General features: G+C 46.3%; 7 protein-coding genes across 7 annotated transcripts; 1 reads left to right on the top strand and 6 right to left on the bottom strand.

Annotated features, from left to right (window-relative positions):
- Positions 1–5366: 5366 nt before the first annotated feature.
- On the bottom strand, positions 5367–6270 carry LOC131211406 (farnesol dehydrogenase-like). The gene is made up of 2 exons (XM_058204852.1): positions 5694–6270; positions 5367–5607 (listed from the first exon to the last, which is right to left on the bottom strand). The coding sequence occupies exons 1-2, from the start codon at positions 6255–6257 to the stop codon at positions 5434–5436; spliced, it is 738 nt and encodes a 245-aa protein (XP_058060835.1). The 5' UTR covers positions 6258–6270; the 3' UTR covers positions 5367–5433.
- A 474-nt stretch (positions 6271–6744) lies between these two features.
- On the bottom strand, positions 6745–7714 carry LOC131210065 (farnesol dehydrogenase-like). Its single transcript, XM_058203261.1, has 2 exons — positions 7099–7714; positions 6745–7030 (listed from the first exon to the last, which is right to left on the bottom strand). The coding sequence occupies exons 1-2, from the start codon at positions 7660–7662 to the stop codon at positions 6851–6853; spliced, it is 744 nt and encodes a 247-aa protein (XP_058059244.1). The 5' UTR covers positions 7663–7714; the 3' UTR covers positions 6745–6850.
- Positions 7715–9144: 1430 nt separating this feature from the next.
- On the bottom strand, positions 9145–10036 carry LOC131206384 (farnesol dehydrogenase-like). Its single transcript, XM_058198922.1, has 2 exons — positions 9434–10036; positions 9145–9366 (listed from the first exon to the last, which is right to left on the bottom strand). The coding sequence occupies exons 1-2, from the start codon at positions 9995–9997 to the stop codon at positions 9193–9195; spliced, it is 738 nt and encodes a 245-aa protein (XP_058054905.1). The 5' UTR covers positions 9998–10036; the 3' UTR covers positions 9145–9192.
- A 429-nt stretch (positions 10037–10465) lies between these two features.
- LOC131210594 (farnesol dehydrogenase-like) lies at positions 10466–11464 on the bottom strand. The gene is made up of 2 exons (XM_058203903.1): positions 10801–11464; positions 10466–10712 (listed from the first exon to the last, which is right to left on the bottom strand). Exons 1-2 carry the CDS (start codon positions 11362–11364, stop codon positions 10539–10541), a joined length of 738 nt encoding a protein of 245 aa, XP_058059886.1. The 5' UTR covers positions 11365–11464; the 3' UTR covers positions 10466–10538.
- A 1068-nt stretch (positions 11465–12532) lies between these two features.
- LOC131210697 (uncharacterized) lies at positions 12533–20515 on the bottom strand. Its single transcript, XM_058204016.1, has 4 exons — positions 20324–20515; positions 20179–20256; positions 14003–14172; positions 12533–13924 (listed from the first exon to the last, which is right to left on the bottom strand). Exons 1-4 carry the CDS (start codon positions 20474–20476, stop codon positions 12793–12795), a joined length of 1533 nt encoding a protein of 510 aa, XP_058059999.1. The 5' UTR covers positions 20477–20515; the 3' UTR covers positions 12533–12792.
- LOC131206386 (little elongation complex subunit 1) lies at positions 14329–19202 on the bottom strand. The gene is made up of 2 exons (XM_058198920.1): positions 17489–19202; positions 14329–17358 (listed from the first exon to the last, which is right to left on the bottom strand). Exons 1-2 carry the CDS (start codon positions 19200–19202, stop codon positions 14606–14608), a joined length of 4467 nt encoding a protein of 1488 aa, XP_058054903.1. The 3' UTR covers positions 14329–14605.
- Positions 20516–21130: 615 nt separating the features above from the next.
- On the top strand, positions 21131–24073 carry LOC131206221 (cytochrome b5). Its single transcript, XM_058198685.1, has 3 exons — positions 21131–21410; positions 22849–23042; positions 23123–24073. Exons 1-3 carry the CDS (start codon positions 21297–21299, stop codon positions 23199–23201), a joined length of 387 nt encoding a protein of 128 aa, XP_058054668.1. The 5' UTR covers positions 21131–21296; the 3' UTR covers positions 23202–24073.
- The last annotated feature ends 1127 nt before the right edge of the window (positions 24074–25200 follow it).

Here is a 25200-nt window from a genome sequence, read left to right as displayed (position 1 = left end):
AAAGGACACACTTTGCTGAAACAGTTGCGGGAAAACCTTAAACTGTATAAGGACGGAAAATCAACGACGAGAGGAAAAATCCCGGCACCGATAGTTTGCGGAAATTTTCCGCTTTCGACACCAACACAGGGAAGCACGCGGACGCACACAAACGCCACGTTTCGTTTTTCGTAGTAGGCTGGTACGTGTGCGCAGAAGGTGCCGGGCTGCTGCTGGCTGCTGGCCAGAATTCGGTGTGAACCACAATATTTCTCTCTCCTTTCCCGACCAAATTCAGTTTTCCGGCTCACGAACTCGAACTGGACGCACACGATTTATTTGTTTGCTTTAGTTGCCGCCGCCACACAAACATACACTTTCGGGCGGAAAAACTTCGAAAGGAACCCGTCGAAACTTTTCTCCACTCTCGGCGTCACTTTCTGTTTGTTGCTTCGAATTTCTTTCCTTCTTCTTCTTTCGCCCCGGCGCGGTATCTTTTCGCTCCTTTTTCAGGGATTTCTTCCGAAAAGAGGTTACCGCTGCCGCAAGAAGAAGGAGCTCACTCGCGCGCGGCGCGGTTGCTGTTCACTTTTGGTGTTTCCCTTGTACCGCGCGCTTTCGTCGTTCGAGTGTGTGCGTGTGCGGTGTAATAGAAAATATCCTTTTGCTTTGTCAGCTTCGAGAGCACAGGGAAGCGTGCTTTTGTGGCGATTCTTTTCTCCAAACCGCACGCATCTGCTACGATCGAATCCGGCACCTTTTTACCCGTTTGGGCGTCCTTGGCCACAGAGACGCCAAAACGCGCCGAAATCAACAACGTTTGGCTTGCGGGAAGGGAGAAGAAAAAAAAACAGGAGGCTTCATCACAAGCGGCACCCGTAGTAGCGGTGGTTTGGTTTCCTTGGTTACAGCATATATCCTTGTCGCACACAACGGTTCGCGCCGTATACGGATATACGGTGATTACACTCACTTATGGGCACCGCACACACTTTCGGCGTTCGCGTGTTTTACCTGCTCCTATCCGCCCAAAATATTAAACACGCGCTAGTTTTAAAACTAATAAAGAAAAAAATCTATGATGCTACGGGGCACGGATTGAGTGCACCTTTCCCCCCAAAGAAGTGACCACCTTCAACCGGAACACTATTCAATAAAACTGAACAGCTAATTTACCGCACGCAACACGCACACGTCCTTCCCCGGCGAAAGCCAAAAATTGGAATAGGAAAAAGGGTTCTTCGATTTGTACGATGGGAAATCATCCGTTCGTGCAAACCGTTCTACCGTCCAACCGGAACCGGAAAACGCGTAGAATTCGACGTTACCTATCTCTCGCACACGCGCACGCACAAAAACGCGTCCGATCCCGGCAAAAGTTGAAAATTTTTTGACTTTTTTTCTGACCGCTGTTTCTCTGAGAATCCCAACCGTGTTGAACACAACTTTGAAACTTCGAACCTGATGACGAACCTGACCAAAGGCCCTATTACGAAACTCGAATCGAGAACTCGATCGTTCGAGTGAACACGGTAAGAGAGAAAGCAGAATACAGCAAGAGCCAGAAGCCAGAAAGAGAAAGCTGTAGCAAAATTAACTCAAATGAACGTTCGAGTTCTAGATTCGAGTTTGTTAATAGCACCTAGCAACCGTTATACGCTAGAGCGAGACCGTCGTGCTGAGTGCGAGCGAGGCAGAAACTAGGGACGCGGTTTTGAGAAGAGCGCAGCAAATCAACGCTCCTGCAAGAGAGCGAAAGAGAGAGGCAAACGCTCGACGCTCGATAAAGACGGTTAAGCTCGCTGCAGTTTGTTCCAGAAAGACTAAGCACTTTCTTGCTTTCCAAAAGGAACCGTGCGGCGGACCCAACTATTTTTTCGATGGCTTAAAACAAGGGAGAAGAGCGTTGAAGAAATGCGTTTCCGAGATGGGTTTTTAAATTTGCTTGTTGACCGAATCCGAACCCGAGAACTGTGTCAGGTGTCCTTGCGGTTCGCCTTTGCGGTGTATGATTTGGCAAACTGTCCCTTAGCCATTGGGTTTTCCAATTGCACACAGCAAAATTCCAATTCATGTTTTTATCAGTAAAATCTCCTTGCTGACTGCTTGCAGGCCACGAGAACCACGGGAGCGTTGTGTTATTAAATCAATTCGTTTCCAATTACAATCTCTCCCTTTGGGGCCCTGAAAATGCACCGAATGGGTCGGAGATTGAGCTCGTCCTTTGTGCCCGCGAACGGAGTGAAAAGTTCAATTCATATCGCACGTCTGCGGCTAAATACCATAACTGATACCATCCGGCGTTCGTTGATGCCCTTTGCTTCCCTACCGCCTAGGCCGATGTAGAATCCGGGGGTTCCGGTTTTCGGTTGAAACGCTTTCGGGTTTTTCCACTACCGCACGCTCGGTCGGTCGTTCGGTTTAATTGTCCGATTAAATAGACGAAAAATACAAGGACTAAACCGAAAACCTCTAATGTATGTAAAGGGCGGAGGGAGAGAAAAAAAACAAGCACCGAAAAGGGAACGGTTGAAACATTAAAAACCCTTACCTGTGCTTGTGTGCGTCCGATCTTCGAAGAGCCGAAGGGACGACGGACGGGACAACCCTGAAACGGCTAGGAGAAAGCTAGGCAAACAACAAGTTTTGTGGACCCAGTGGAATTCAAAATATCTAAAACGGGTGTCGCGTGGTGGAAGAAGCTTGGCGAGATCTTCGTCCTGCGAACGATCGACTTGATGCACGTAGTGGTTGATCCTCCGATCAACCGATTTTCGTTACATAACTCCGTCAATATGTACATTCTGTGTGTGAAATATGTTGTGTACCCTGTTTTGGGTCGCATCAGTTGGAGTCCGTTTGTGGAGTGTGGACGGTGTACGGTGAGGTAACGATCCACATTTTTTCACGTTTACCACCAGAAGTAACCAGGCGCATTGTTTAATCGAATGCTTTCACGTTTGACGCTTGCGCTGGCCATTCTGCTCTTCTGCAGCGTCCGTTGATATTCCTGACCTCGGCCATCACGGTTCCGACCCGTCCGACAGGTATCGGGGTTCCGGTCCGCAAGCGATGAAGAGGTTCCGCGGCCCCAGCCGCGCATCGACACCAGAGTGTCACGTGGTGCATCCGGCGCACTCCACACCACCGCATCGGGCAAAACGCGATCGCGTTTGTTCTTGCCCAATGATGCGTGCCCTTGTCGGTTGCTCGGACATTACACTTGGCCACTTGGGGTCTAGCTTTTTTTTCCTACGCTGAACTCAATGAACCGGAAAACCTGGCGATCGGGACGAAGAAGAAACGGCCTGATACGGGACACTAACGGACATTCAACAAGAGACGACAAAGCGAGGCACTGTAAAAATAAAAGAAAAAAAAACATAAAAGACAACAGACCAATAGAATCCACATAAGACACTGAGTAGGGCAGCTCAACACGCACATAATAAATAATATGTTCCCGTTCTAAAATACAAATTCGCTGATAACCATCAAGAGGTGTTCCAAATCGGTACAACACGCACCTCGCGCAGCCAAATTTGTCGTTGCGATGGCCATTCAATTAATCATTCGCCCCAAACCGGCTATGAAGTGTTAACATGACGGCGTACATCTGTTGACAACGATCCCTTAACGAGCGGTTGCAGTTGCAACTCCCCGAGGGAGTGAACTGGACAGGAAGCGCGGGTCGGCAAACCCGATCGCAGGCCTGGTGGGCGTCAAAAACAATGTCCCGTAAGGACGTTCGATTGCGGAGAGAGTCTGATTTACGTGCGGAATAGGAAAATGAGGTCGAACAAATCGCATTCGCCTCAGTGCTTAGCCGTTAGGGGACTCGGCAGCTGCTGGTGACTATTGGTCAATGGTCCGTGCGGTGCCAAGAGTGTGTAGTTTTCGATAAAATCAGGACATTCATCATGGTTCGAAATATCGAAAGTATCAGCAGCATTTAACTAGCATTAAAATATTAGTTGCTTTTCTGAAATATCAATTATCCTGACCAACTACCGTCTCTGGTGATCAGTTTTTTTTAAAGTTGCAGTTAAATTGTAAAAAGCCCTTCATCTTTTAATGTGGCATGATTCTCTATAACTTAGCAACCCTCAACTAGTGTGTTTCTATTTTACCGATAAATTTGCAAATGGGTCAATATTCTCATCAGGATTACCGTAAACTGTGATACACATCGGTCCGCGTCTGATCTGGGTTCTGTAAACATTCAGGACACCATTTGCAGGGGATAGTAATTCTGACGGGTGTGACCCAGCAATGCGGAGAGAGTCAAACCACCACGAAAAGGACAATCGAAGGGTATAGATTTACATACACCTCGCCATGCTTTCGTACCTGGTCTGTTCTTGTGCGAGTGATTGTGCAACGGTTTGGGACTGACACAGCGCCGTGTCCTACCGTAGGCTCCTACGAGGACTCTCCCTTACGGATACCATTGTGAGCCAGAAGTACGGCGTATGCTTGGCCCAATCCTGAATTCAATAGCCGCGTAAAACCAACACATGAATCCTGAACATTGATCAGCTTGTGCCCTACGTGGGGTTTTTGGCCGTGATTAGTGAATCTGCTGGCACACCAGCAGATGTTTCGATACGCCACCGGAATAAATGCAACCTCCCGGTGCAATTGTCTAGCAGCCAAAGGTTAGATCGGAGGGGAGAAAAGCATGTACCGCGCGATGCATCATCGGACGCAGAGGCAACGGTTATGATGGCGACGAAATATAGCAGCAGAGGCAGAGATTTTTTTCTTTTTATTGCCTGCATTTTCAGTATAATTATAATTTTATAATTATTTTCGGTATAGTATAAATATAATTTTTTTCCCCGAAAGGATGTCATGACTTTTAATAGCTCTAAGTAAAGAAAACATTTCATAAATAATTTTTTTTCGCGATATATGTTAGTAAAAAAAAAATTTTTTTTGAGATTTATACCATACTAGTCAAAATGACTGGTCCTTGTTTCCGTGAAGAAATTTAGGCCAAAACGGCAAATGTTGCTCAGAATGTGATCTATTGATCTATGAATCGTAGGTTGGGCACTCCAGACCGTTGATATGTGCAACAAAAAAATTGTTTACAGCAAACGACTGGTGTGGTATATCTAGTGTTGAATATATTTTTATCTCAATAAATCTAAGTTGAGGATGGTGAGATTTCATAGTTATTAAGGTCACGAACTCGAAGGCGAAGTTAATAATAAGGGAACGTGCTAGGAGTAACCTGGAATCGTTGATAAATGTAAACCGGCGGTCATCTGTAGATCTGTTTAAAATATGGCAACGGTTAAATCAAGTGCGTAAACTTTTATTTATTTGCCATAACGCATCGTTGGACTAACACCAGAAATTACAGGTTCCGTCGCTGACATTAACATCATTGTGCTCACATTATTATGTAGTTCTACAAACCCAGATACTGATGCTGTGCAGCTTAATTCAGTAGATTTCTCCCACCGGCTTAATGATGATTTCGTGCACTTGTACCCGTGGTGGCGTACTCAACGTGTACAGAACGGCTTGCGAAATATCTTCTGGCTGCAGCATTTGCATGTCCGCGGGAAGGTCCCATCCCTCGAAAATTTCCGTCAGCACAGCGCCAGGACTAACACTCTGCACAGGGAGACAGCAAACGCGAACCGGTTTATAAATAAAATATTATCGACAGTGTCTAATTTAATGTAAACAATAATTCTTACCGTAACCTTTATTTTCTTCCCAGCATCTCTCATTTCCTGGCGCATCGTTTCGGTGATGGCCCTCACAGCATGCTTAGTAGCTGGATAGATATTGATTTTCGGAAAACTCGGCAGAATATGTCCAGCGATGCTACTGATGTGGACAATGTGTCCATCAACCGATCGTTTGACCATCGATTGATACGCCCGTTGACTACACAGCACTAATCCGGTCACGTTGGTCTCCAGTACGGCTTTAATGTCGGATGTGTTTCCAACGTCCAATAGATTAGCTGGTCGCATAATTCCTGCATTATTTACTAGTACATCACATCCACCGAAGTTTTCCTCGATCGATTTAAACACAGCGTCTACTTCCGCTTCGATTGAAACGTCACACTTGACGGCGTGCAGCCTTTTAGCCGCGTCTTCCGGCAGGTCCTTTCGTAGATTCTGGACGCGTTCAACCCGACGCGCCAGACCGATGGTAACCATTCCGGCTTTGGCCAGATCCTTCGCGATCGCTGCTCCAATACCGGAACTTGCACCGGTCACGACTGCTACACGATCGTTCCAACGCTCCATGACTTCGAAAGCGAAAAGTTAAAAAAAATCAATAACAGCGAATTGAACGAGCTTCACACCTCGATGGCGGTTTCTGAATGACTAAACGAATGCTCGTCGCTACGGTGCGTATTTCACTCTAATTCGCAACGCGATATCTTCGGCTGATTGATGACTTGCAGATTAGAAACAACCGTACATGTTGGGGAGGCGTCAGCGAAAGGGTAAAGGCTAATGTTCCGGTAGTGGAATTTTATGCTGTACTCTGGATGTGGGCATATCAGGCCGTAATGGTGAGCGAATAGAGGAGGGTAGCTCTACGAGTTCTCTCATAGATAAACGTCTCTCCAAAATTGATCGTCTAAATTTGTTCGTCGCTGAAGATAAGGAGTGCCGGGAAGCTACAGGTACCGCTGTTTACGATGTTCCAGTGTATTACTGCATCAAATTTTTGCGTTCAAGCTCCAAGCCCAAGTGGCCAGTAAAAAACAATCTGAATGTCTGTTATCTGGTTATTTATTACATAAAGCAGTTTGTTTCATAACAGAATAACATACAGAAATACTATAGTTGATAGCACTTAATATATGCATGTTTGGAGATTCGGAATTGTCTTACATCGCTTCGCCGATCGGTTTGATAATGATTTCGTGCACTTGAACATGGGGCGGTGTTCCCAGCGTGTAAAGGACAGCATCGGAGACATCCTCTGATCGCAGCATTGGCCAATCGTCTGATATCTCTATTCCTGTATCATTTAGAAATTCCGTCCTAACTCCACCGGGGCTAACACTCTGTGGTGAAAAGAGAACAATGTAACCATATTTTAAAGTTGGAACCATAAAATGCCACTGATTCTTACCGTAACTTTAATCTTCTTTCCCGCTTCTCTCATCTCCTGGCGCATCGTCTCCGTAATGGCCTTGACGGCGTGTTTGGATGCTGAGTAAACGTTTAATTTCGGGAAATTCGGTACCATGTGGCCAGCAATGCTGCTAATATGAACGATATGTCCATCAACCGATCGTTTGACCATCGATTGATACGCCCGCTGACTGCACAGCACTAATCCGGTAACGTTGGTGTCCAGTACGGCTTTAATATCGGATGTGTTTCCAACATCTAGTAGATTGGTCGATCGCATGATTCCGGCATTATTCACCAGCACATCACATCCTCCGAACTTTTCCTCGATCGATTTAAACACAGCGTCTACTTCCGCTTCGATTGAAACGTTACACTTGATGGCGTGCAACCTTTTAGCCGCGTCTTCCGGCAGGTCCTTTCGTAGATCCTCGACGCGTTCAACACGACGGGCGAGGCCAATGGTAATCATTCCGACTTTGGCCAGATCCTTCGCGATCGCTGCTCCAATACCGGAACTGGCACCGGTCACGACTGCCACACGACCATTCCAACGCTCCATGACTTAGAAAGCGAAAATACAGCGGAATGAACGAGCTTCACACCTCGATCGCGGTTTCTGAACGACTGAATCTCTCTTCGGCACTACGGGAGATATGTGAGCCGGAGGTTCTTCAACGCCCAGCGCAAGATCTTCGGCTTATTGATGACTTGCAGATTACAAACGACCGAATGTGTTGAGAAGATGCTAGAGAGCGTGTGTCTGAATTCGTTCGTTGCTCACGACTCTTAGCGATAGGGAAAGGCGGAGAACATTGCATAATCTGTCGCTTTATAAGATTCGGATTTTCCTTGTGTATAATCATACTACATTTATGCATAATCATGATCAAGTTCTTTAAAAAAAAAACAAAATTACAAATCCACCACTCCACCATTCCAACGATCCACAGCGTAAAAATAGAATAAGTTAATGAAAACAAACGAAACTCGATAATTTTCTCGGTCACGATTGGTTCTCTGACCACTGCATGTTGACGCTATATAGCGACGAGCTCAAAAACGTTAGCTGGTGACTGGTTGGTGACTTGCAAATTAGAATTCTACTAATGTGTGTTAGCGAAAGAACCTTCCTTAATAATCGATTTTAACAAAACATAATCGTAGCGAAACGGAGAACTTCATTACGGTCCGAAATCGGGCAAGGCTCTTATCGGTACGATGGAGATAGGATGGCTATGGTGAGCTACCTCAAATCACTCCACGAAATGATAAGGTATCTACGCACATTGAGCATACATACACATACACACTAGGTCGTCATAGGAAGAGCTCAGTGTAATTGTTACAAAACTGTTCAAAACCTCTCATGGGTTCTCCCTCATTAAAATGTTGAATATTTGACACAATTTCAAACGAGTCATAAAAACAAAATCAATGAAAATAAAATTCAATTATTTATATAAAGAATATCTTAAATGTTTATTTCGGTTCTTTGAATTGAATCCCAAGGGCCAAGAGTGGAGAGAAGCAAAATACGAATCATTCGTAGATAGTTAGTCCAATTTAGTCGACCACCAAAACATGTTGCTGGTTGCTGTACTCTCTACTCGAAGCCAAACAGCAATATGAATTCACGGCGAGAACGCTCTCGCAGCGTGTTCAAGGTCAATTGACCGGCCCGGGAGGTTTCCTGTTCGGCCTAAACATCAACAAATATTGCGCAACTCTGAAGTGGGCAGCTATTTCGGGCGCAAACCCAAATCCACCACTTAAGAGGGCGACCGAATGCGTCACATATTGCATCATATTGCTTCAGATTTGATCGCGAACTTTATCAACGATACACAAGGACAAGCCATGTGACACACGTCGGTATCTAATCCTCGTTATCACGCTCATCAGATGTTTCACGCCAAACCTTCCATACGAGTTGATGACAACTCCACTCCATAGAGGATCCAGATGTTTTCTATAATACCCCCAACCCGTGATATACGCTGACCCGTGTTGAAATAGAATAAAAGGTTTTGTTATGCTCGATTTATTATGTTTCGAACTGCATCCACGAACTAGGCTCACCAATACCCTTTTAGACCCGTTCTCCGACCGGCTTGATGATGATTTCGTGCACTTGTACCCGTGGAGGTGTACTGAGTGTATATAGGACAGCCTCGGAAATGTCGTGCGGTTCTAGCATGGGCATATCCTTAGGTAACCCAACTCCTTCTAGGATCTCCGTTCTGACGCCGCCGGGACTGATGCTCTGCATCAAAGATATAAAATCGGAAGTGTTCTCAAACATGAAAATACAAAACGCAGCTGAAACTTACTGTAACTTTGATCATCTTTCCAGCATCTCTCATCTCTTGGCGCATCGTTTCCGTGATGGCCTTGACGGCGTGTTTGGAAGCAGGATACACGTTTAATTTCGGGTGGCCCGGTACCTGGTGGGCAACGATGCTGCTAATGTGAACGATGTGTCCATCAACTGACCGTTTGACCATCGATTGGTATGCCCGCTGGCTGCATAGCACCAAACCGGTAATATTGGTATCTAGCACAGCTTTGATATCGGATGAGTTTCCCACATCCAGCAAATTTACCATACGCACGATTCCGGCATTGTTAACGAGCACATCACATCCACCGAACTTTTCCTCGATCGATTTAAACACAGCGTCTACGTCCGCTTCGATTGAAACGTCACACTTGATGGCGTGCAGCCTTTTAGCCGCGTCTTCCGGCAGATCCTTTCGTAGCTCTTCAACGCGTTCAACACGGCGGGCTAGACCAACGGTAATCATGCCGGCTTTGGCGAGATCCTTCGCGATCGCTGCTCCAATACCGGAACTAGCACCAGTCACGACAGCTACACGACCGTTCCAACGCTCCATAATGAGAGGAATCTTTAAGCTCCAATTTCAAAACTGTCCCACCTGGTCGGTTTTAGTTAGGCTACTGATTGCTCGTGGAAGTTATGAGTGGCAACTTTTCAATATCACGTTTCTTCGGTGACTTGCAGATTACATTTGCCCCAATAGACGCCATAGAGCCACGCAATGAGAGGCAATGTATTGTGTAGAACTACTAAATTGCGTCAGGCCATCAAACTAACACTCTGTTACATTGTCTTTTGATTCATGGCATTTAGCAGTCGTGGGTTCCAGTTGGCCGACACTCGTTATCATCAGAGAGTTGGAATGATAATTTGAAAGGTATGATAAGCAATTGAATTGATCTTATATAATGAAATGGAGTGTAGTATATTGTAATGGAGTTCACTTTTATTAAATCAGGCAAATAGTATGCAATTAGATTTCGATTTTCTCACAAGTCATACGTCACAAAAATCAAATCAAATCTTCCTTTTATACCGAGTTTATTCATTTGGAACAACAGAATGTTAGGTATCAAATAAAAGCAAAGAACACGATTCTACAACATCTCTCCGATCGGTTTGATAATAATTTCGTGAACTTGCACGTGCGGCGGTGTTCCCAGCGTGTACAGGACGGCTTGCGAAATATCCTCCGATTCTAGCAGAGGCATATTTGGGGGCAGTTCGGCTCCCCCTATAATTTCTGTTTTCACTCCACCCGGACTGATGCTCTATAGAAAAAAAAGTAAAGCGCACCGAAGATTTAGACGCGTTTGCCGGAGATTTCGTAGTTTTTCCCACAAGGCACTCGATACTAACCGTAACTTTGATCTTCTTTCCAGCATCTCTCATCTCTTGGCGCATCGTTTCCGTGATGGCTCTGACGGCGTGTTTGGACGCGGGATAGACGTTCATCTTTGGAAAGTTCGGTATGATAAAGCCAGCGACGCTACTGATGTGGACGATGTGTCCATCAACCGATCTTTTGACCATCGATTGATACCCTCGTTGACTGCACAGTACCAACCCGGTGACGTTGGTATCCAGCACGGCCTTTAGGTCTGCCGTATTTCCAACGTCCAGCAGATTGGTCCTTCGAATGATTCCAGCATTGTTGATCAGCACGTCACACCCACCGAACTTTTGCTCGATAGTCTTGAAAACCGTGTCTACATCCGCTTCGCTCGACACATCACATTTGATGGCGTGCAGCCTTTTAGCCGCCGGTCCCGGCAGATCCTTGCGTAGTTCTTCGACGCGTTCAACACGACGGGCCAAACCGACGGTAATCATGCCAGCTTTGGCGAGATCCTTCGCGATCGCTGCCCCAATACCGGAACTGGCACCAGTCACGACGGCCACCCGACCACTCCAACGTTCCATGGAGGTAAATGTTAGAAATGACAAAAACTCGAATGCGTCCAATCTGGACAACGGTTCCTGAACGATTGAATGCTTCCCGGCAGATTCATACTGCCTCGTCGAAGATGCTATATAGCTTTTGCTTCACTTGTTCCATGACTTGCAAATATACTTCGGTGGATAAGAAGGTGTGATTATTCAACAGCACAAGGGTGGAAGAAGACACGCGCCCCGCTCTTTGCACAGAGAACTATTTGCCTACAATGCTCGCCAGACGGCGCAACTCATGACCAACGCGCTCTACTGCCGGCGTTCAGTAAACAAGGAGTGACATGCCGTAGAATGATAAGTAGTTTTGAATTCATACGTGGGTTGTTTCTGGACACGAATAGCACATTCATTATTGACTTGCAACGGACGATAGAGATTGGCGAGGTTTCGGATATCACACAATCCGCGAAAGGTAGGGTTTTGATTTTCGCATCCCGATGTGGTACGTTTTCCTTGTTGGTTTGCAGAACTTGTTTTAATCCGTGCTTCCGTGCGACGAAAACGTAATCGTTGTTACATAAAGAGTTGTAGAAGAACGGATTTGCATGATGAAACTTTCAATAACTGTCTACGGTGAGTGTGACTGGGGTGCTGACGGTTGGCCTTGGGAATAGATTTAATATCCCACATATCCCACCTCGTCATAATGACCTGAAGTATTGCAAGTGCCAGATGATGAATGTGATGCGTAATGGAGGCAACACTTATAGCTTAATCAACACATCCCAGAAGCTAACGATTTTATAATGTTTGCAAAATTGTAACCAAGTTTGAAAGTATGTGTATACGAGTCACGTGCCATTTTTCACTAATCTGTCGGTTTCGCAATGGAAATGATCAAACAGGACTGATCCGACCGCCAAAGTGATCATCGACGAATACGGTGTGACGCCTGACTTCTTCTAGAGGGGCCACCTGAGTCGAATATATCAAGTCACTGTAGCTAGGAGTGATTCGAATTGAGTCTAAGTTCAAGACTGATCTGCTGCTTCTGCTGACTGCTTCATCGTCAAACATTGTCTCCTAAAGCTCCGCAAGATTGATAAGTGTTTTAGAACTACCGGAAAGTTCTTGCCATTTCGGATTGCGACAATTCCAAACGCGTTCATTAAGGTTTTTTTTTCTATTCATTGGTGTATTAATGTTTTGGATCAAATGGATAATGGATCAAATTAACTTAAAGGTGTGAGGTAAATGAGTGTTTTGGGGGAAAATACATTAAGTACTGTCCGTGCAAAATAAATCGGACCTAAACAACGTTTCGCTGTAATTCAGGTGTAATGTTGCAATTCGCAACAAGTTCAAAAGTAATTCTCTATTCGTACGCTTTTTTCGTTAATTCGTGTTTCGCAACTCAATAGGAATGAAATGATAATGAAAAAACAAACACACAGATCTCTAGTCCCATTTCTCGTCGTCATCAGCGAGACACACTGCTGCTCCTGCAACTACTTGATTGTTACTTCCTTCCGCGATCCCTTCTGGCCACGGTTCGTAGCTGGTACTCCCATCGAAATCATAGTCAACGTCCTCCTCATCCGAGGATTGTTCCACGTCCAGCATGACGAAACCGTCCACGATTTTGTAGCCAGCCGCTGACAATATTTCACGCAGCTCGTCAACTTCTATCTCCTCCGTCACCATACCATTGCGTATGGTTTCCAGCGGAATAAGAAAGCGATCGTTTTCGGCATCCAGATAGTCGTCACTAATAAAACGCAGTATACGAAACTGATACTCTGCCGCGTCCTGTACACGTTTTTCGCGCGATCGCTCATCCGGCGGCGTTACGGGGTAAGCCGAACTGAAGATCAACTCATAGACTGAATCTTCCGGAATCTCTTCTTCTTCGTAGTTGCCACTATCATTACGTACTCTTTGTCTACGCAGTTCCTCCTCGGGAACGTTAATTTGAAACACTTCCTCATCCTCGTCGTATTCGTCGTCATCACCATCATCATAATCATCGGCCAGGTCATAATTTTCAACCTCATTTTGTCTCCACGCATGTGCTGCTTCAACGTCGTCATGCACAAATCGAGAGTTGTCCGGTTCTTGCTCTTGCGAACCGCTGGCCGATGGATCGAACAAGAGATGGATTTCATCTGTTTCTTCGTTCAATACTGCGATCGGTCGGCTTGCGGTGTCCGCTACCGGTACTGGAATGTCACTTGGCTCTTGAGCGAGTGCAATCGATTCGGACAAGCTATCCAAAAAATCTTTCCGCACAAACACAGCCAATTGGCTCACGTACCCGACCGCTTCGGAGTTGAGCGGTGGTGGGCCGATGCCGAAATATTTGACACAATAATCCGGATACCGGCTGCAGATATCGCTGGCCCATTCCTGAAACTGTGCTCGCGTCCATTCGAACTTGTGATCATCGTGGCGGAACCCATTCGGCAGTAAACTATCAAACAGTACGTTGTACTCGGCATTCGGTGTCGAAAAGAGGGCCACCTTCGGTTTGATGAAACCGAACACGTTCTCTGGAACCTTATCGAGCACCGGTTGATGCAAATGCTCAATGCTACAAAGTACAAACCATAAATAGAGCATCCCAGTCTGCGATCAAAACCGTTTACCGCAATTCAACGGTTGTGCTTACATTTCGATTCCGATCACCACGTCCGTACCTTGGAGGCAATTGTGAGCCACCGAGATATCTCCTCGCCAAACTTCAACCGTGAAAGGAGAGGCTCGGGGCGCTATATAATCCGCAAGCAGAGGCCTGACCAGGTGTTGGCATTGTCTTAACAATCTGCCATCGATGTCGACCTACAAAACCGATTAAAATACACAAAATCATAATATTTCGGAAGAAACGGCAAACCCAACCCCGGAACGGATGACACTAAAGCTGGTCGTTTCGAAATGGAAATACAGTACATATTTATTATAGGATTCGCTCTTGCCGAGAGGCCCCGCGAAAGGAAACCTACGATAGGGACAAGGTGCTCAAAGCCGGTTGTTTTTTGTTGCTTCAATTATAATAATCACAGAAGTCGTTTCGGAACACGAAACAGAAATTAACCGGAACAAGAATTTTGTTAAATAATGGAAGAGGGGGGAAATTAAAAAACCCTTAGTTAAGGATTGGGTCCCCTGAAAGAGCAGGGAGCTAATTCAAGTAGAGTTCAAATTGGGACAGAAATTAATGGTGATATAGAGGTAGTTTTTTTGCACGCCAGCCACGGGACAGACGTTGACCTTACACGATACGTTTCTGGAGAAGCTGCGTCCAGAAACGCAGGTCCTTGCGATGCACGAGAGTAGCCATCATCAGTTTGATCCGATCGCTAACCGGATAGTCCGGCTGCCACGTGCTTAACCGTTCCCAGATATCGATGTAGCCGAAACGGGACAACCGTAAAATTCCGGCAATGGCCGCTTCCTGTACTTTTTGGTGATGATTCGACAGCTGGACGACGGTGGTAAAAATTTGCATCATGCCCGTAACGTCCTCGTGCGAGGGTTGCGTTTTTAGGATTGACGATATTGTAAAGATACATGTCACGATCCGATCGGACGTAGCCCCGTTGTTGAATGCCACCGTTTCGCATCCATCTGTTGTTCTGCTCGTCTTGAACTGCCGCAAGTAGTCGTTTAGCAGCGGTAGCAGCCGTTGCTGGATGATGTGTTTTCGAGCCCACTCGTACCCTTTCCGTTTGGCGATCAGTATCAGCGAGTACGACACGTTCCGCAGCTTGTTGGCCTGCAGCTTTTCGACCAGGTTCACCAGCAGCTCCTCGTACGACGGATTGCCGGGCTGGTAACCGTAGGTCAATTTTAGCAAGTTGTACATTTCCCGCTTCCGGTAGGCCGACGTGTCAGACGTGTTGGGCCCATCTAGGTAGTTGAAGTTCATCAGCACCGTGCGAATGGTGTTGACCATGGCGTCGCTGTGATCATACATTGGACTACCCAGCTTCGGTAGAGCGTGAGGAAATGCTCGCATCACCAGGTACACTAGCGGGACACACTTGAAGCCGAAATAGTACAGGCACTTGAAAATGTACAATCGGGCGGTATTGCACCGCTGGTATTTGAATTGGTGGTACGAAATTCCACGCGGTATGGGTTTACTGTCCTCCAACGCTACGTACATGTAGGTGATCGCAACGAGCGTTTGCAGCAAAACGGGTTCCGTTTTGAGCGTGAATATCCGTCGATCCAGCTCTTGCATGATCACACCATCGAGGGATTCAACCGTTTGGCCAAGCCGTCGCACCAGCAGGACCAACATTTGCTGTGTTAACGGCACGCACGGAGCTGGTGAAGAGAAGAGGTTATTCGGATTGATGTTTCCGTAGCTGGCAACGACCTCGAGCACGGTTAGCGAAATTGTGCGTGGATCGCGACAGCACGCCAACATCTGTGCGGTCGTCTCACTGACAGTTTCTTCCGTCCACTCGGAGCGCAGGTAACGATGTATAACGTCGGTCATGGCTTGCATTGCACTCTGTTCTTGATCGACCAACTGTCCCCCAATGCGACGGATCACCTCGATGCGAAGCTCTTTTTTAAATTCATTAATGGCGCAAAGAAGGGGACCTTTTCGTGTCCAGTCGTGTATCGATTGCATTAGGAACAGTTTGCTTGCTTCATGCTGCAGAGGTATTGGTCGTGCCGAAGGAGTACTGCCACTGGCAACGATCGGTGGTGAAAGAGGAGAATCCATTGAATGTGTCGATGGTGAGGATAGTGCCGCTAACAGTTGACACGTGCTCGACCCTGTTTCGTGCGCCGGCGGTGATAGCGGCGAGTCCCAGGCAGGACTTTCCGGGGAATCTGACAAAGCTGCCAACGGTACGTCGATTTGCAATTCACACGTTTTGTCCGATGAATTTAACTCTACAACAATCGTCCCTTCTTCCGTTCTATCTGGCACTGGTGAAGGTGTCACAGACAAAGGCGCAGCTTCATTCGCCGGTACCGGTGATATTTCTTGTTTTGTGTGATCGATTGCAAGTGGTTCGCTTGTCACACATCGCCGTTCTTCGTTAAGTACCCGTTGTTGTGCTAGCGTAGTAGCAGTACGGCTTTCTTCTGCAGCTCCGTTCTGTGGACTTGACACGTTCTCCGGTTCTCTGGTTTCAGGTGGTCTTCTGTTCTCCGAAATTCCTCGGACGAGATCAGTGCATTCTTTTGCGCTCTCCTCTATACAATCTCTGATGGCATCTTTTGATGGGTCGAAAGAGGAAACAAGTTTACATCCGACTTCCTCTTCGTCCTCCATTGGCCGTCCGTCCTCGTCGCCATCTGGGCTTTCTTCTGAGGCGTCACCGTCACCGATGGGTGACAGTGGTGAAAAGAAATCCGCATCGATCGGATTCATTTCAGCTCGCATAGACGAGAACTTAAGATCCCAATCGTCTTCCAGCAGGAACTCGGTCGACGGTGAAACTCGTCCCGAGCCCATGGTTGGTTCTTCCGTACGCGATCGTTTCCATTGGTGAGATAGAAGCGGTTCGTCTGATCGTCGTAACCGCAGCTTACGGCGCTTACCGATTGGCAGCTGTGTTGGTGTTTTAAACTGATCCTTCACGAGCTCGTTCGTTTCTTTTACTTTGATTGGTGAAAGGAACGTAGCCGTTGAAGAGGGATGCTCTGGAGACGCCATGGATGCTGGTGGCGGTGTCGCCGATCGTCTGGGTAACTCTGCCACCTTATCTAGCGTTTCCAATGGGTTCTGATGTTTTGATGGTTCTTCCGATGGGTATGTGCAACCAACCGGTAGTTGCATTATCGTAGGGAGCGGTCTCCTTTCGATTGAAAGCACCAACGGCTCCGAGTTATGGTGGCTGGCGCACTCGCCTTCTTCCATCATTCGCAGTTCTTGCGCTATTCGATCATCCATTTCATCTTCCTCTATAGGTGAACTAGTTGCCGTGACTAATTGTCCCAGATCGTCCAGCGTTTTATCGCAGTTCCGCCTTTCAATGACACTGGAGCTTTGAGCCACTGGAAAATCAAATGAAACATTAATTGACGGGAACCATTTGGATTATTAATCTGGACGGAATGTAGGGCTTAAATTCAAACAACCAGATCAAATAAACTGAACTTAGCTACATATGAAGCATCATCTTACCATCTCTTACTGGTTCGTCCTGCGATTGTGTGGCGTTGGAATTCCGTGCCGCTTCTTGGCTTACTGGTGCTGCGATACTGGGTGCGATAGTGGCGTTGTGGTTCATGTCTTTGGTAAGTCTCGTGCCAGATAAGTTGAACGACGGTTGGGACAAATCAATCGTACTTTCCTTTCCTCCAGCACTAATGGTGTCGTCAGTGGTGCGAAAATCCCACGCATTTCCACTGTCACTGCTACCGTCATCATTGGTTAGTGGCACTGCGGCGCAGCTTCCTGTTGACGAGGCATTGTTCGGAGCGAACGTCCTGTCCTTCGTGACGCCGGTGGCCGCTACTACTGTTTCGCGCACGTTCGAGAACATTTCACTCATCAGCATCGACGATCGATGGCCGTCCGCCTCTAGCATGCCGCGTATCGAGGCCATGTGATCGTTTAGCACGTTAAAGCACTGACTATCCAACCGACGACCACTCTCTATGATTGTGAATATAGTTTCGCCCAGCAATGACCAGAGTGCGGAAAGGTGCGGATTGATCCGCTCCTTTCTACCCGCATCCGCTTGGTAGAAAGTGGACGGAAGTTCCTCCTTTTTAATCGACACATACGGGCTATCCGACGCCTCCCCTACCGGTAGTTCCCGGTAGTCAATACGTTTTCGAATATTTTTCAATCCAGTCATCGTGCCGCAGGATGCGACGGGCGGTCGGCATGCCGTACCTTGGGCTTGAGCAGAGGATTCGGTTTGTGTTTCGATCGTCACCCGCAAGGGGACAATTTCTTTTATCGGCGAAAGTAATAGGGGTGGAAGCGGGACACACTCTCGCAAAATTTCGTCCACCGATTTGTGCGTGACCTCGGGAAAGTTCACGCCGACGTCCACGTGCTTAATGAACGCGGAAGTGCATGTCGATCGGGTGATTGTTGACATGCTGTGCATGGTGCTTTTGTCACAGAAAGCTTTCGTGGGTTCGACAGCCGTGACTCCTGGTTGTCCCGGAAGATCAGCCACATCCGTCGAACAGTGACGCACCGTTGGTCGGACCGGATACGGTTCGGTGCTCGTGTGATTGTCCCGCATCCGACATCTATCGACGGCAGTTGTTTGGCATTCCTGATCACGCATGTCTCTTGAATCTCGTGGTTTCTTTCGCTTAGATCGCAGAAGGCCACGCTGCAACGATTCCTGTACATCCTCTGGCACGGAGAGCCCCCACTTGTCTACAGTCGCAAAATGTGACACAAGATCGCGTCGTTTGTGTAGCGGGTCAACGTTGGGCGTCAGCTGTTCGCTATGCGTCTTGTAGTATTGGCGAACTAGATCGCAGGCGAATGAATGATACCGTCGCGAGAGTGCTTCGCTCCGTTGCTCGAATTCCTCCGTGCGCGTCTCCAACGTATGCTCGCACGCCAGCTTATCGCCGACTGCCGCTAGGATCTGCTGCTCCAGCTGCCGGAACTTGCTTACATAACTTTCAAGCTGCGCCTCGCTACGCGTAAACTTGGCCACCTCCGCCTCGTACAGGTTCTTAATCTGCAGTGCAGATTCGCGCAGGGACGCGATCTTCTCCTTCAGCTTGTCATTCTCCTCGCGCTGCTGCTTGTTGGCCCGCACCAACCGATCCGTACTGGCGATCGTGTTGGCGATGACGTTCAAATCGAAGTGGTTCACGTTATCACTGCCGATGGCGCTATAAATAAACTCCTCCGCGCTCATGGCGCTCGCGTAAACAGGGACCGCCGTGTGACCGTGTTAATGACGGAGAGAAGAGCTCAACTCCACACCTGCTGAGTCGGTCCCCCGCAGATGGCAGCAAAGTGGATGTCCTTTCTTGGATCCTTCTAAGTAGGCTTTCCGTGCGTCCGACGCTGAGCGAGGAACTGGTATCGTTGCGCACTTGTGCGTGCGTGTGTGTGCGTAAAGTGATGCCGGACCGGTAAATCCCAGCAGCGACAGCGTCAATAATTATTATCCACCGGGTGACTAGTGGGATGAGAAGAGCCGACAGAACATTTCGCGAAGTTAGGCGATACGGCGGATCCTTTGAGTAACTCGCCGATCACGTACACACTCTCGCGCTTTACACACGCGTTCGCACTTATTGCTGCACGAGGCCTGCCAGCCAGCCGAGGGGGATGAATGGTGCGCGAAACAGAGCACAGTACGAGCCCACGAAAAACAGACTTGGTGACTGTTGTGTGGGGTTTTGTGTGCACTTATGGTTTGTTTTAGACTCTCCGGAAAGAAGTCAGCGCGTGTCGGAGAGAGGAAGAACCGCCATCCGTACGCTGCTAACACTTTGGTTTGGTGAAAGCGCTGCAAGGGATGAGGTTCTGCATGTTTTGACGGTCAGGCGCACTTTGACAGCGCCATTTTTGCTGTCAAAGTCACAGTTTAACCCTTCGGAAACGTTTACCGGGGGAGACGAAGATTCTAAGAAGTATGAAATTGTAGCGCGTTTTGCACCTTTTCAACATCGCGTAAGTAGATGAAGGTTTTATTTAACAAATGCACACCTAATCATCTTGGATGCAACGTGGTTACTGGAAATCCAAAATGTCGAACGAATGATTCCTTGATTGAACCTGCATATTCATCAACAAGGCCACCCATCACAGACCAGGGAAATACAATGCTACTACGTAAAACCAGCTTTAGTGCCCTTTAACCTTTAGCCTTAACCTTATGTTACCTCAAGCAGTTTCTCAACCGCGGACAGTGAGCGGAGCAATCTGAAAAACTTCATCTCGGCACAACCGAACTCTACAATCTGCAAAGTAAAAAACAAGGAACATCAGTGTTAAAGCCCGATTGGCCAATCGTTAATAATACTGTACCTTTTTGAAAGAGTTCTTCCAAAACCGCAATTCAAGCAGGCGTAAAATGGTGCAATATCGTTGCTCGTACACCGGTGGGTCAAAACGGATTTGGTTTTGCTGATCGTAGTAGCAACTTTCGGCAAAGTTAGTAGTGACGACGATTTGCTCCATCGTGCCTATTTTTTGGTTTGCTGTAACAGGTGATATGTGTATCACTCACTCACTCGCCAAAAATTGTTGGCATTTAATTCCCTAAGAACTGTGCCATACGAACGAAACTTGCAAAAACAACCAAACTTCTTTCAGGCGCACACAGGATAAACAAACTAACGTTACTATGCGTGTAACGCAGCGTAACCACATGGTAGAGAACTGAAAGCAGTGCTGCCAAACTGGTGACGATTGCTCGACGAGCAGGCAAATCATCATTATGCTGGGGAGCCACGCGGAGCGTAAATCGGAGCGTAAATCGGAGCGTAAATCGGAGCGTAAAAACGTCAGACCGTCTACGCTTCGTGTTGCAGGATTAAAATATAAAATCGAAATGTCAAACGTTGTTGCTGTACCACCAGCAAATAAGAACTTACAGTATCCTCTGTTTGTAAACAAAGCGTTTGCTAACGGTTTTTACGTGTCCGCTGAGACATAAGCGTTTTGGCATAAGCGTAAAAAATTGGCATTTATCTGAAATGTCCGATCGAGTCTTTACGCTCCGTGTGGCACCCCAGTGCCGATGAAAAATGTTCGTCAGCACTTCACGTTTCAGGTTCAAAGTTTCAAAGTTAGGTTCAAAAATCTAGTTAGTCGGTGTCAGCGAAAAGAAATTTCAAATGTCAAAAAATTTGCGTGTTCGCTGGTAATATAATAAACTTGCTGGTGATATTTCGAGGACGGAAACAGCACACAAGAAACCGGGAGCACGATACGCGTTTCTCGTCGCGATTTAGACAAATAAAACACACCTCAGCACCGTCATTATCAGTGCCGCAGAATGTCGGAAGTGAAAACGTACTCACTGGCGGAGGTGAAAGCGCACAACACCAATAAATCGACATGGATCGTCATCCACAATAACATTTACGATGTAACGGAGTTCCTGAACGAGGTAAAGTTTTAGTTCTAATCGGTTTTAAATTGTTCGCCTTGTTGGAACGCTCGGCCCGCCAGCTGTTAGACGAGTTAATGAACCCGAGCCATCGAACTCCGTCGGTACCGAGGAGGTCCAAAGAAAGCGATTGCGTAACGCGCGGGAGAGGATACGAGAGATTAGCTCAATCTTCGGTTCATCTCTTCCGTCATGACCCCGCGGCATTTGCATGTTAAACAAGCACCGAGTGTGTGTTTACGGTGTACGCAATGCTCCTGCGGCAAAGCCCGAAACTATCCGCAAGATGTGGCTCTTAGGTCGTCGATGCGATTATGCCGTAAAGCTGCTACAACGACTGCGTGATAGCAAACAATACGTACTTTTTGCAATTTCATCTTCCGCTGTTTTCGAAGCATGTGTGTGTGCGCAGTGAAGTTGCAAATCATGCTCCAGTACAAAGTTCAAGGTTATGGACCTACCGGGGGGCTAGCAATAAAATAGCGATTTCTATTGACCATTACCATTGTGACCCAACCACGATTGCCTTACATCGGAGCCTCCAGTGGCAGATACTTTCGTAAATCGACTAGCCACGCGGTTTAGCAAGCTCTTCTCGTGTTCGTGTGTTCTGGTCGGCATTTTATAAATATTTACTGCTCGTGGCTGAACTAAATTGATGCCGGTCGAACTACAGTGCTTGACCGTAAAACATCAGCACCAGATTTTTAGTCACTACCAATTAGACAAGAGGCGAATGAAGCTCAACGCTGTCAACGTCTCTATATTACCAACCACAAGTACTAATTAGACCGTGCCAGTGTGCCATGCCTTTGAACTTTGAACCGTATATTATTCAGTTTATCGATGAACAAGGAGATGTATGATAAGTTCTCTAGGAAGATTGAAGTTGCAGTTGCAGTTGAACGCTATCGTGTTGAGAAACAGTTACGCGTGCCTCATTATAAAATTAATAAGTGGTTGGCACGTAACGTTTTGGTTATCATTTCTCGCGCTGGTAATCGAGTATGCACTGATTTAAGTATTTGTTGGAGGTGATGCGAACCGCACACCGATCATATTATGCGAATCGATATTTGCGAATTGTTTAATATAATTTTAAGAACGATAGATTAAATAATAAAAGCAAATGGTAAACGATTTTTTTATACATCGTATCGCTAAGTTACGATCAGTTTCAAAGCCCTAGCAATATGCTGAGTCAGCGTGCCTGGCCTTTTAGGGGACCAACCGACTGTTTGATAAGATTAGGAATCACTGTCATGATGATGTGCAGGAGGCCACCTCGATGCACTGGTCATTATGGGAGATTCTCTTTTTTTTCGAACCTTATCTTCAGGCGTACCTCAGAGTTGATGAAAACATATGCTACACAAACCTGCGCGTAAGACCGTCCTTATTTTGAACGCTTTTGGGATTTTTGTATTTTTTTTCTTAGCATCCGGGTGGCGAAGAAGTGCTACTAGAACAAGCCGGAAAGGAGGCGACGGAAGCTTTCGAAGATGTTGGCCACAGCAGCGATGCACGCGAGATGATGAAAAAGTTTAAAGTGGGCGAGCTCATCGAATCGGAACGCAAACAAACTCCCGTAAAGAAGGAACCGGAATGGAAAAACGATCAAAAGGACGACAAGTATGTTTTGATACTGACGGCGACGTATCCCAGTCAGTGCACACTCAATCTAATCACATGATTGTTTTATCATCTTTCAGTCAATTGAAGCAATGGATAGTGCCTCTAATTTTGGGTCTAGTGGCGACCATCCTGTATCGGTTCTACTTTACCCAGTAAGATCAAACCACTGCCACCTCATGTTGTGCACTTCATCATAAGATACGATATCGTAGTGTGTGGGAACGAAAGCAGAGAACACGAAGACACGGTGCGCTATCGTAACGTTATGTTCATTCCACACATGGCAAATTCCGGGAGCATTTCAATGTCGCCTAAAGAATGTACACAGTAAACCAACAAAAAATCAATTCTTATGATGTAGTAATGCGACGGAAAACGGCCGCAGAGCCACATCAGGCCGAATTCCGGTTATTTGGCGATAATGGAAACGATTGGATTCAACGAAAACTTCTAACCCAAGCCAAGCCAGACGTGCAAAGCCACGTAAACGATTAGAAGATGATACGAAACGAAAATCGGTTTGGTGAAAGCTGAAAAAATATTCATCATTATCAGTTGTTTTATCATCAAACAGTTGCGTAATGTTACGATCATAGATTTTCGAAAAAAGAGAAACCAAAGGTAACTTCGGTGGCCAACTGGCACCGGCGGCCACTGGCGGTGGCCAACGGTGGCAGGTACAACATAACTGAAAAATGCATAATTCGTTTAGTTTACGTGTTCGAAGGACAGTCACTTTTCTTTGTACTAGAGATCGACGAAGCTTTATATACACTCTAGGCGATCCATGAGAAGGCGTACGCAGTGCCGAAGACGCAGTTCCATATGCGTTCTTACCACAAACCCGCGTTCCATTCGCCATTTGTCTTTTGCGTTTGCTTTAATTACATCATCTACGGGAAGGTTTTTTTGTGTGTCTTTACTTATACATTAAATACAACATTCAAGTTTTTTACCTTTCTACATGTCTACCAAAATGGGACAAGTTATTGAATAAAGTGTAATTTGTATGTAAAATCGTTTTGCTATGGCACATCACATCCGAAGTATTTTAACGCTCATGATTTTATTTTGTAACATTTGTTTATAACAGAAACATGCGTGATCAAGATGTGAGTAAAACAATATTTTAATGATTCGCCAAATCCTTTATTACGTAAACATATGACACGCTTTTTATTTTAAGGTGAATTGAAACTCTTCCTCGCTGTAAACAAATTCGTATGCCGAATCCACTGTATATCCGGCCACCTCATCGTAGTTCCGCTCGAGATCGTCTCGGGTCTCAAAAAACTCGCCCTCCTCCATGCCTTCGCCAACGAACCAATGCACGAAGGCTCGCTTCCGGTACATCAGATCGAGTTTATGGTTGAGACCATACCTAATTCTGCATCAGTTTATAACTAGTTGTCCATCGATCACTAACCCGTTGTTTATAGGTCGTTTATTCGGTCGGTTGCGTATCTGCATCGAAATTACTTCAAGCTGTGAACGCAACATAACCCATGAGTGCTTTGGCACGTCGGTAACTTGTACTCATCGGAAAAATGAACTATACGAACCATTTTATGGACCGATAATGCCAACTAAATACGGATATACAAAGGCAAATAATGGTTCGCAAGCGATCAACACCTTATCAACGACGGGCTAGTGATCGATGGGCTGCTAGTTATAAACTGATGCAGAATTAGATATGTCCGTTGAACGCCTGGTGAGGAGATTAAGTATGCGTGTAATGTGTATTGATAGCGGATCAAGCCTTCTGGTCAAGCTACGCCATATCCTCACACATTCAGTTAGAACAATCGCAGGGTGTAGTAGAAAGAACTTGCGAAATGTGTTCAAATAAACTAGCATCAAATTTATTTTCTACATTTTCGGGCATTCCATAAAATATGAAGCATTTTTAGTTTCAAATAAAAATCAAGTACATAAAATACAATTTAAAAATAATATTCTTTAAATGTAGTGGTCATGATAAGCCAATTTAGATTATTTTCGCTGTCAATAAACACTACTACCAATGAGTAGGTCTTCAGGTCTTGGTGTCTAAAATTTGCCCTAAATCCAGTATAATAGTGTAACGACCTCATCTTCCTGGCTTCCTGGCCAACACCCATACAACTCGTCGTAGAAAATTGTATTAGATTTT

This window comes from Anopheles bellator, chromosome 1, assembly GCF_943735745.2.
Source record: "Anopheles bellator chromosome 1, idAnoBellAS_SP24_06.2, whole genome shotgun sequence".
In the NCBI taxonomy this organism is placed as follows: domain Eukaryota; kingdom Metazoa; phylum Arthropoda; class Insecta; order Diptera; family Culicidae; genus Anopheles; species Anopheles bellator.
This window is presented reverse-complemented; position numbering and strand designations above follow the sequence as displayed.

What these genes read in the sequence shown, in the direction of transcription:
- LOC131211406 (XM_058204852.1), bottom strand. Translation starts at nt 6,257, where the DNA reads ATGGAGCGTTGGAACGATCGTGTAGCAGTCGTGACCGGTGCAAGTTCC. An exon ending in GGAAGAAAATAAAGGTTACG is followed by an intron (nt 5,608 to 5,693) that starts GTAAGAATTATT and finishes CTCCCTGTGCAG; the next exon opens with AGTGTTAGTCCTGGCGCTGT.
- LOC131210065 (XM_058203261.1), bottom strand. Translation starts at nt 7,662, where the DNA reads ATGGAGCGTTGGAATGGTCGTGTGGCAGTCGTGACCGGTGCCAGTTCC. An exon ending in GAAAGAAGATTAAAGTTACG is followed by an intron (nt 7,031 to 7,098) that starts GTAAGAATCAGT and finishes TTTTCACCACAG; the next exon opens with AGTGTTAGCCCCGGTGGAGT.
- LOC131206384 (XM_058198922.1), bottom strand. Translation starts at nt 9,997, where the DNA reads ATGGAGCGTTGGAACGGTCGTGTAGCTGTCGTGACTGGTGCTAGTTCC. An exon ending in GAAAGATGATCAAAGTTACA is followed by an intron (nt 9,367 to 9,433) that starts GTAAGTTTCAGC and finishes TCTTTGATGCAG; the next exon opens with AGCATCAGTCCCGGCGGCGT.
- LOC131210594 (XM_058203903.1), bottom strand. Translation starts at nt 11,364, where the DNA reads ATGGAACGTTGGAGTGGTCGGGTGGCCGTCGTGACTGGTGCCAGTTCC. An exon ending in GAAAGAAGATCAAAGTTACG is followed by an intron (nt 10,713 to 10,800) that starts GTTAGTATCGAG and finishes TTTTTTCTATAG; the next exon opens with AGCATCAGTCCGGGTGGAGT.
- LOC131206386 (XM_058198920.1), bottom strand. Translation starts at nt 19,202, where the DNA reads ATGAGCGCGGAGGAGTTTATTTATAGCGCCATCGGCAGTGATAACGTG. An exon ending in GGACGAACCAGTAAGAGATG is followed by an intron (nt 17,359 to 17,488) that starts GTAAGATGATGC and finishes TTGATTTTCCAG; the next exon opens with TGGCTCAAAGCTCCAGTGTC.
- LOC131210697 (XM_058204016.1), bottom strand. Translation starts at nt 20,476, where the DNA reads ATGGAGCAAATCGTCGTCACTACTAACTTTGCCGAAAGTTGCTACTAC. An exon ending in GGAAGAACTCTTTCAAAAAG is followed by an intron (nt 20,257 to 20,323) that starts GTACAGTATTAT and finishes TTTACTTTGCAG; the next exon opens with ATTGTAGAGTTCGGTTGTGC. An exon ending in GTGGTGATCGGAATCGAAAT is followed by an intron (nt 13,925 to 14,002) that starts GTAAGCACAACC and finishes TGTACTTTGTAG; the next exon opens with CATTGAGCATTTGCATCAAC.
- LOC131206221 (XM_058198685.1), top strand. Translation starts at nt 21,297, where the DNA reads ATGTCGGAAGTGAAAACGTACTCACTGGCGGAGGTGAAAGCGCACAAC. An exon ending in TAACGGAGTTCCTGAACGAG is followed by an intron (nt 21,411 to 22,848) that starts GTAAAGTTTTAG and finishes TTTTTTTCTTAG; the next exon opens with CATCCGGGTGGCGAAGAAGT. An exon ending in AACGATCAAAAGGACGACAA is followed by an intron (nt 23,043 to 23,122) that starts GTATGTTTTGAT and finishes ATCATCTTTCAG; the next exon opens with TCAATTGAAGCAATGGATAG.